The sequence below is a fragment of the Sorex fumeus genome, unplaced genomic scaffold (assembly GCF_029834395.1).
Source record: "Sorex fumeus unplaced genomic scaffold, SorFum_2.1 ptg000037l, whole genome shotgun sequence".
Classification (NCBI taxonomy): domain Eukaryota; kingdom Metazoa; phylum Chordata; class Mammalia; order Eulipotyphla; family Soricidae; genus Sorex; species Sorex fumeus.
The window spans coordinates 45,189,274-45,199,613 of NW_026606094.1; the positions used below are offsets into that span (position 1 = coordinate 45,189,274).

The 10,340-nt window shown below is 37.0% G+C and overlaps 1 protein-coding gene across 1 annotated transcript; it reads left to right on the plus strand.

Annotated features, from left to right (window-relative positions):
• Nucleotides 1-1,444: 1,444 nt before the first annotated feature.
• GNGT1 (G protein subunit gamma transducin 1) lies at nucleotides 1,445-7,864 on the plus strand. Its single transcript, XM_056118524.1, has 2 exons — nucleotides 1,445-1,540; nucleotides 7,736-7,864. Exons 1-2 carry the CDS (start codon nucleotides 1,445-1,447, stop codon nucleotides 7,862-7,864), a joined length of 225 nt encoding a protein of 74 aa, XP_055974499.1.
• The last annotated feature ends 2,476 nt before the right edge of the window (nucleotides 7,865-10,340 follow it).

A 10,340-nucleotide genomic window follows, 5' to 3' on the forward strand; every position in this document is an offset into this window, starting at 1 on the left:
ACGTGATATTCCAAGCATAGCTCTTTCTATTCTTCTTTGGGAGACCTGAATAGACACTACTTCCACTACCCAGCCGTCGCCACACTCCAGGACGCTTTCCGGACCCGCGCGGCAGCTCCAGCCGAGACCCACGCACAACTGAAGACCCACAGAACAAGATAAGCGGAACTCTCTGAGACCTTGGACTCCAGGCTCGGCGGACCCAGGGACAGACCTTCTCTGCTTGCTCCCACCACCACAGGTGACAAAGGGATTCTAATCAGGAGCCCCACCCTACCCTGCCCTGTCTGCTTCCATCAACCACCCAGGGATCGAATTGTGCACAGGAGACCCACCCTACCCAGACAGAAAAAAATGTAAGATAAAAGGTGAATGAGAGGCTGGAGCAATAGCCCAGAGGGTAGGGCGTTTGCCCTGCACGCGACTGACCCAGATTCAATTCTCAGCATCTCATATGGTTCTCTGAGCTCCATCAGGAGTAATTTCTGAGTGCATAATCCAGGAGTAACCCCTATGTACTATTGGCAGTGATCCAAAAAGAAAAAAAAAGAAAGGTGAACAAGACAGAAAAAATAGGTAAGATAAAAAGAGGGCCAGAAAAGGCAAGATACTAGCATGTTCCATGTGGCTACACGAAATGGTTTTTTTAGAAAATTTTATAGAGCCTATGGCTTATCATTCTAATTAAGAAGATTGCTCAGAAGGCAGAATATTTTCTTTTATTATGTAAATAAGTAGATCAAGCTTAGTGGCCCTGTTTATTCCCTGTTTTTGTTTGTCTTCTGTATCCAATTCATTATGACTTTTACAAGCAAATTTCAGGCATTGCTTAAAGAAACACTTCCAAAAAGCAAGCTATCTTATTTCTAATTAACAGAGTTCATTATTTGCTATATTTTTGTTCTATTGATTGATATTTCAATCCATTATTTATAATCAACTGGCAATGATACCTTTGTATGTTTCTCTGTTAATACCAGATTAAATACTCCAGCGATTCATGGGATTAATGTGTAGCCCTCAATATGACCTCATCAAATTAACTTAAACTGTATAAATCATGTAGCAGAAGGCTTTGAAACTAGATATAAGGGTTGAAAGCCCAAACTTGTACACTGTGCAAAAAACTTTGGGTATTTAAGATTATATACTGACTAAACTGACCTCTCTGCACATGCCCACTGGCAGCTGTTTAGATTCAAATGACTGTTTTAATCATATTAGTGAAGATTATGAGCCTTTAAAATCCGAAGACTAGTGCTAAAATTAGTCAGAGCTTTCAGGAGAAATTGGTTATCATATGAAGTTAAAACTAACACCAAAGGAGGGAAAAAGTTTAATTGGTAAGTTAATAAATGAGATAAGGATTGACTACCATCAACTTTTAGCAAATCCAGAAATTCAGATATACGAAATAATCCTCTACCTTTTCAATAGCTGAAAGATGCCTGTGATTAATATTGAGGACCTGACAGAAAAAGACAAGCTGAAGATGGAAGTTGACCAGCTCAAGAAAGAAGTTACTTTGGAAAGAATGCTGGTAAACTACTGCTGCTTTTGGATTTTGTTTTAAACTGATAATGTAAGAGTATGAAGCTAGAAAATGCTGTGAATTTTCAGAATGGAGATAAACCAAACCCTGTTCTTAGCCTGTTTTTGTAAGACTACTACTAAGGTACTGATGTTTTCCACATTTCTATAAAGTTGAATTGAAAAATATTGAAAAGGAAGGAGAAGAAGATGAAGAATGAGACCCTGACCATACATAACTAAGCAATAAGTGAAGAAAGGCCTATGGGCATATTGTTTTTACTTTCCTAAATTGGTAACTTCTCTTTATTTGTGCAATCCTATAATAATAATGCTCAAATGCTTCTAGCCAAAATCCCATCCTTACCAGGGCTGTCATAGTCTAATGAATAAGTACATTCTATTCCTTCTTTGCAAATAAAAATGAGTTCAAGTACATGTAGTCCCTGGTTCCTCCCAAAATACTTTGACAGGCTTGAAAATGGATACCTAGGGTTTTGTAAGTGCATAAATATATAATAGATCTCTTTGTTAAATTAGGAAAGCTAGTAGAAAAAAACAGCCTCACAAGTGATAAGTGTGTTTTATATTTTAAATTTGTATTTTAAATATTTTAAAAATATATATGTATATATTTTCAATTTATTTCTAGAATTTTATTTGGCTGCTACAAAATCTGTAAAGGTCATATATATTTTTAAAAAGAGTGGTGCAGGGAATGAAAGGCAGCAGGAAGAGTATAAGCTACTTTCAAGTTACCTAGAGTGCCAGTCTGGCTTTGTTCTATCTTTTGGGGGTTTTTTTTGGAAGGTAGGGAGAGGGGTCATACCTGGCAGTGCTTAGGGCTGACTCCTGGTTCTGTATCAAGGATCACGTCTAGTGGTACTAGGGAACCATATATATGGGTTGCTCGGGATTGAACCCAGGTTGGCTGCATGCAAGGAAAGTGCCCTACCCACTCTAGTATTGCCTGGGCTCCTGTTCTACAGTTTTTCCAAGAAATTAAAATAGCTCTGATAGCTGAGCAAAATGTTCTTATGAAAGAGAAGCATGAGAAACAAAAGTCATAATGAGGTAAGCAGACAGGATCACGGGAAAAGATTTAATTCTGCTTTAACTAAAATATACTGCTTTTATTTATTTTGTTTTTATTTGGGGCCATACCTGGCAATGCTTAGGGCTTATTCTTGAATGTGCACTCAGGAATTACTCTGGATGGTGTTCAGGCAATCGTGTGGTCAAATTTTAGCAGGTCAAAATGAAAAAAAAATGAGTTTATATGTATTTTCATATTTTGCTCAGAGCTCTTATTTTCTATCAAAATTGGGATTACATCTTCTTTGATGTTTATAGTTGTGACAAACCTCCTCATTCTCTTCAAAATAGCCAAGTATGTTTTGTTTTAAAGATAAAATTAAGTCAATAGGTAGTTCATGTTAAAATACATATGCATAAAGTTAAAATACTTTATTATTCTGAGGAAATAAAATTAACTTTTGGGGTGAAGGTGAGTATTTTTTCTTTTCCTTTTCTTTCTGTTCCCCCACCCCTTTTAATTCCCTGGTGGTGCCAAGAATAGAACCCAGGACCTCACACATGAGAGAAATGCTTTACCTCTACCTCTACCTCACACATTAGAGAAATGTTTTACTTCTCTATATTTTATTTTATTTTATTTTTATTTATTTTTTTCCTTTTTAGGTCACACCTGGCAATGAACAGGGGTTACTCGTGGCTCTGTCCTAAGGAATTAGTGCTGGGAATGGGGTGCTGGGAATTGAACCCGGGTTGGCCGCATGCAAGGCAAACACCCTACCTACTGTGCTGTTGCTTCAGCCCTGTTCCCTATATTTTATTCTTTACCTGAAGTATCTATAAAGAGTTCATTATTTCTATACTCAGGATTATTATTTTTGTAGGAAATTTGGTTATCTTTATTTGTGAGAAGATTACCTTATAATTTGGGGGGAGTAAACATTTATTTATTTTTTTTATTTTATAAAGTCACGGTCAGGGTCACGGTCCTCCCGTTGTTCCATCAATTTGCTTGAGCGGGCCCAGTAACGTCTCCATCATGAGACTTGTTGTTACTGTGTTTGGCATGTCGAATACATCACGGGGAGCTTGCCAGGCTCTGCCGGGAGGGCGAGATACTCTCGGTAGCTTGCCGGGCTCTCCGAGAGGGGCAGAGGAATAGAATTTTATAAAGTAGTTTACAATATTTGATTACATTTAATATTCGAACACGAATCCTACCACCATTACACCTTCCCACCATCATCTTTAGGACGTTTCCATCCTGAATCCCAAGCCCTTCCCCAAAGCAGAACCAAAATAATTTATTTTATATCGTTTGTAGCACAATGGTAGGGTGTTTGCCTTTCACGCATCCAACCGGCTGACCCAGGTTCAATTCCTCCGCCCCTCTCAGAGAGCCCAGCAAGCTACTGAGAGTATCTTGCCCTCACGGTAAAGTCTGGCAAGCTACTCTATGTATTCGATATGCCAAACACAGTAACAAGTCTCACAATGGACATGGACATGTTACTGGGCTCGCTGGAACAACTCGGTGAACAATAGGAGGACAGTGCTACAGTGCTATAGTTTGTTATGAAAAACCACTGAAAATGTTACAAAAAAAGTTTCCTTAGAGAAAAGAGAGTGAAGATGGTTATATTTCACCCAGGGGCCATAAAGCCCTTCTATAAGAGATCGCTAACAAATTGTTAAAGGTTTAGCAATGAGTTCATATAAATATGTATATACGTGTGTGTATGTGTGTGTACATATGTGTGTGTTAAGAAATATTTCCCTCTAAGATTGGTTGCCTCTTACTTTATACTCCATCAAATGTGGTGTGGTACTCATGGAGTGTAAGGTGTGAATTGTCACGAGACCACAAATGCGGCTGTGAGGTCCAAGAATAGGTTAATCGTGGGTGAGGCTCAGCCCGAGAGTGTGGAGAGCGGGCATGAGCAAGGCAGCAGTTGAGTTCTGGAAGTATTTGGCTGCTAGGGCTGGGTCTCTTGGGGTGAGGAGGGTTCTCACCCGCCCCACTCCGGGTGCACTGAATGAAACAGCCTGGCATGGGGTCTGGCAGCACGGTTATGGCATTTGTCATGTCATGTTCCCTTCTGGGAGAGAAGGGCATGCTACTGTGGATCATGGCCGATGGAAAGTAAACATTTGTACATCACCATTTTAATTCCATCTCTATTCTTGGGAGGTGGCAAACAAATTTAACATCAGACTACTAAAAGTGTGTGTGTGTGTGTGTGTGTGTGTGTGTGTGTCATGAAACTTCCAGATCTTGAACCATAATTGTAACACAGGATCACAGGCTGCCATAATGTTATTACTGTATCCGTAAATGGACAGATGCTGGAACCACATCCTTGGTTCACATTCTAGCTTCACAACCTTCTCACTGTGTAACACCTACCTAAATTATTTAATTCATCTGTGCATCTGTGACTTCACCTATAAAACGAGGACACTAACATCTAATTCAAAAAGTAATTGGGAGGACAAAATAGCACTATCCTTCCGATATTCATTGATTTGCCGGAGCGGGCACCAGTAACGTCTCCATTGTGAGACTTGTTACTGTTCTTGGCATATCAGATATGCCATGAGGAGCTTGTCAGGCTCTGCCATGCAGGTGGGATACTCTCAGTAGCTTGCCAGGCTCTCCAAGAGAGATGAAGGAATCGAACCCGGGTCAGCCGCGTGCAAGGCAAATGCCCTACCCCCTGTGCTGTCACTGTGCTATCACTCCAGCCCAAAATAAAATGACAAAATAAAAGGTAATATTTACAAGGTTTAAAAATAATGCCTAGTTCATAGCAAGTGCTTTCTACTGATACTACTTTTTCATTTTTATTCATATCTATGAACCAGATTCACATTATACTTCAACCTAGTTTGTTGTTAGGATTTACTATTGTCAAAGACAATGCTTTACATCCAGCTGACAGATTTGTATTAGTGAGAAGTCAGTGTAATATGTAGACTTCAAAGACAATCTTTATAAAAATAGTTTAAAAGATAGCTAGCATTTGAGTGAACATTTATTATATAACGGCAGTTAACATGACCAGAGTTATTCTTCCTATTTCATAGATGAAATAACTAAAACTTAAATGAACCACCTTAGTAATAATATACAACTGGTAAACAGAGGGTAGGGCGTTTGCCTTGCATGCAGCCAACATGGCCGACCCGAGTTCTATTCCTCCGCCCCCTCAGAGAGCCCGGCAAGCTACCGAGAGTATCTCGCCTGCACGGCAGAGCCTGGCAAGCTCCCCGAGACGTATTCGATATGCCAAACACAGTAACAACAAAGTCTCCAATGGAGACATTACTGGGCCCGCTTGAGCAAATCGACGAACAACGGGAGGGCCTTTACCTTTACCTTTACCTAAACCGATTTTCAAACCTGGGATGTCTTGAATCCAGTGTATATGCTCTTTCTACCAGGCTATGCAGTCCTGTAATAAACCATATACACTTAGAGTTAGTCTCATAAAAATAATTTTTAAACACATAATCACATATAATTTGAGGCAATTGATGTTCCGTATTTACACCTTTGAATTCTAGCCAAACATTGTCAAACCAAACTAAACTAGCTAGTACTAAAGAAATAGTACAGAAGGTAGGGTGCTCACCACCTTACATGAGGCCAAACCAAGTTCCATCCCCAATCTCACATGGTCCCCTGAACATGGCCAGTAGTGACTTCTAAGTGCAGAACCTGAAGTAAACCCTGGACACAGCTGGTGTGACCCTGATGTTTGGGATGGCTCAAAAGAGTTTATTTTGAAGGAGAGAAAAGTCAGACCTTGAGGAGCATCAAAAACAAAAAATTTCAGAGATATGCTTGAATCACAAGTATCATATCTGACTGATTAGATATGCTCTTACCCCAGTTTTAAATAATTTGCTATGATTTATGATAGTGAGAAAGTTACAATGATTTTGTAGTGTTATTAGCTTATGTCTTGTCTAAGGTATCTTGAAATGTGCTTGCAAAAACAATATATTTTATTCAGTATATATGTATATAGATAAATTACTAGATTACTTTTAGAATGAACTCTTACTGAACTGTAAAAATAAAGTTCTATTTTACTATCAAGAATGACATAAGTGAAAATCTAACAAATTAAAAAATGAATCTGTTCCTGACTAGGTTCAAATATATATGTAGACATATTTTATTTGTGTATGTATAAAAGTATTGGCACTCTTCTTAAAAATGTGTTAAATGTTCATTAACAAGATCTGGTTAATTCCATTAAAAAACTAAAATGCTGGATTTTTCATTAACTAACTCATTACTATAATGGCATAAATGAATGAGAAGCAAGCACATAAAATTAATGATTCAATTTATCATTTGTGTATTTACTGAGCATCATGTATTTACTGAGCACTAAACAAGTTTTGTTCTAGCTGACTGGAACACTTGGGAACATATCAAACAAAGGTTTTTGACCCTTGGATCTCACCATTGAGACCACAGTCACAATCAATCATGGTAGACAAGTCTAAAATAACATTACATGAGTAAACTTCTGAGAATTCAGGCGTGGTGATAAGCTAGAAATTTAATAATGATTCATTCCCATCTACCTGTACAGATCACATTTTCGGAATGAGGAAAAATCTTTAATCAGTGTTCACCCTACTGACATTCTTGACTTGTGCTTCCAGTTGTGATAAGCCCTGAATTCAGTCTCCTTTAAAAAAATACCTGGATAGACTGAAGAGATATTACAGAGGGTAGGATGCTCACCTTGCATGAGGCCAATCTGGGTTCCATCTCCAATCCCACATGGCCCCTTGAGCATGACCAGGAGTGACTTCTGAGTGCAGAACCAGGAGTAAACCCTGGACACAGCCGGGTGTGATCTTCAAACAAAAATAAATAGATAAATAAATAAGTACAATGTCTGCAACTGGGTTGTTGTAATCCTTTTGCTGGAGTGTAACCAGATGTTTATCTTTTGTCTGGAAATGTCCAAGAGGACAAAGAAGGGAGCAACACTTTCTTTTCTCCTAAAAAGTACATGTGTCTTGTAAAAAACAGAATCACATAAAAAAGATAGAATACAGACTGTTATTTTAATAAATGCATTCTTGGTTTCTGAAGTACTCTGCACTAAATCAAATGAATAACATCTGTTTTCTTTCAATGAAGGTATCCAAGTGTTGTGAAGAAGTAAGAGATTATGTTGAAGAAAGATCTGGGGAAGATCCTCTAGTAAAGGGCATCCCAGAGGACAAAAATCCTTTCAAGGAGCTCAAAGGAGGCTGTGTGATTCAATAAACACAGAAGAAATTCCTGGAATATCTTGAGTTTTAATATCAATACTTATTTTTGGGTCATATATAATAATACTAGTAACTATTATCCCAAGTATTAATTTTATAACAGTATCTTTTAATAAAATTTAGTATATAAATCTTTACTTCTCTAAAGTATTTAATATAGGGATTGATACATGCTTGATGGTAAATACTAATTAGCTCCTACTTTTTATAATTGTTTTATGAATGATCCTATGTCATTCTGCGTTCTGAGTAAATAGCTAATGTTTTATATTTCTTTGAATTCCTCTCAAATATACCATAATATTCCATCTAGAGATTTCTCTTCCTAACAGAATTATAAAGTTTACATTTTAATTTATAAATGACCTATCTTGGCAAAATATGCTCTGTGAAAATTGTGTTGTTAATATTTAATTTTTCTGTATTTTTTTCTAACCCCTTGTTATGGTTTATTGGAGCCTCTTCTAAATACTTAATCAATTCTCTTTGACATCAATGAGGTAACTTTTTCCCAGAATGTTAACTGGATTAAGAGTTCATTCTGTGGTCACATAGCACAGTGGATTTAACTGCAAAAGAAGGGTTATAAATACAGGTTTCAGAGCCAAGGAGTTCTAGTTCTGGAACTTCTACTGTCTGACTTTGAGTAAAGTACTTAATCTTAATTTCTTAGTTTTGTCTGCTGTAAAATGAAGATGATTATAGCATTTAACATATTGCCTGCCACACAATAATAATGAATCGGTATCACTTAGAATTACTACTGGGAATACTGGGAAAAAATATTGCAAATACTTTAAGGAACATACTATTGCATCCCATCCCTATGAAGACTCCCATCTGTAAGCTCCCTTTTTATTTTCTGTAGCTGTGGGAGGAAGACATAGACAAACAGCTGTCACCTGTATCATCTAGTTAATCAGTTTCTTCTTGGCATCTTTTCAACTGCAGGAGCAAGATTTCATACATTTATGCTGATGACTAAGAGAACACTTTCTTGTCTTTCCTTGGATAACAAAGAACAAGTATAATTAACTTCAAATCAGGAACAATTTTTGAATTAGTGTTTCCTTGTTACTATCTGGCATTTACAGAGCTTTTCAAAAAATCTCTCAATGATCAGAATACTAAGCAATGTTAATTTATTATCATATCTTTAAAACTGAATACAAATTTTATATTATTTGATTTGAAAGAAAGTCTAAAAGTCAATCCAAGTTTGCTTGCACAGTGTGTGCCCTCACTCTGTCACAGGAAATGTTCAACAAATACCTGTTGACACTTGGTCAATCCCTTCAGTTTGAAAGAGGGAAAATCAGGACTCACAGAGTGAACTATTGGTTTTCTCAGATCAAGAGTCTGAGTCTCTGATTAAACTTTTAACATTATATTATGCTGAAAATCTTGGTCAAAGATACATTGGGCATTAAGAAATTCCAGAATACATTACCAAGTCTTTTCTTTATTTCTATATAAGATGTTCTTTTCCTTAGTTGAAAGTTACAAGACCCCTCTTCACCCAACTCCCACCATCTCCTGTCTCCCTTTTTCCCTTGTCTTCTCTATGTAAACCCTGTTTATATTTATTGTTAATTTTATTTTCTTTAAACATTTCTTTGTGCGTGTTCGTATTTATTTAGCGAAGTGTCTCATGTTTTTGTCATGGCTAACACCCCCCCCCCGCAATTTATTCACAATGACTTTTAGCATGTATAATCCTAACCATTATGTTTTGTTTCATCTAAGAATTGGAGATAGATATTGGGGCCAGATGATTTTAATTTTAAATTAAAAACCTGGTTGGCTCATTTTTTCATTGAGAACTTTAGATAATAACTGCACCACTTTCAACCTAATTTTTTTGTATGCTTTAGAGAATTAGGGAAGTTCCTTGTGTGGATTATTTAAACATTGTGACTAAACATAAACATGTAGGGAAAAAATCTAAAAAAATGCCTATTATAATAAACCCTTTAGAATTCCTTTGGTCAACAAGTGTGTGTGTGTGTGTGTGTGTGTGTGTGTGTGTGAAGCAAGAAATTTCTTACTGAAACTTATTTAGAAAGTTGTGAGGGGAGAGAAATGGAGAAATATGTGTTCAAGTGAGAACATCAGCTTCTCCAGCATGGAAATGGGCAAGCAAAGAAATAGAGAGACAAGTAAGCAAGATACATGTTCAAAGGAAAACCCTGGATTGAAAAGCAAGTGAGTCAAAACTCTTTTTGTCTTTCAATAATTCCTGAAATTTCATTTTCTCATCTTCTGGAGTTTTGTCATCATTAACTTCTTTTCATTTCTGCTTTTGGAATCCTATTCCTGAGGCTCACTACAAACCATCTCCACTGTCTCTTACAACATCTCCAATGCAGTTTGTCTATCTCGTAAATTATTTAACTTTCTTATGCTTTTCCTTATTGTACTAGGTAAGATTCACTTAATCTCCTGTTTATTTTGTCAATTCCCCATTAGAA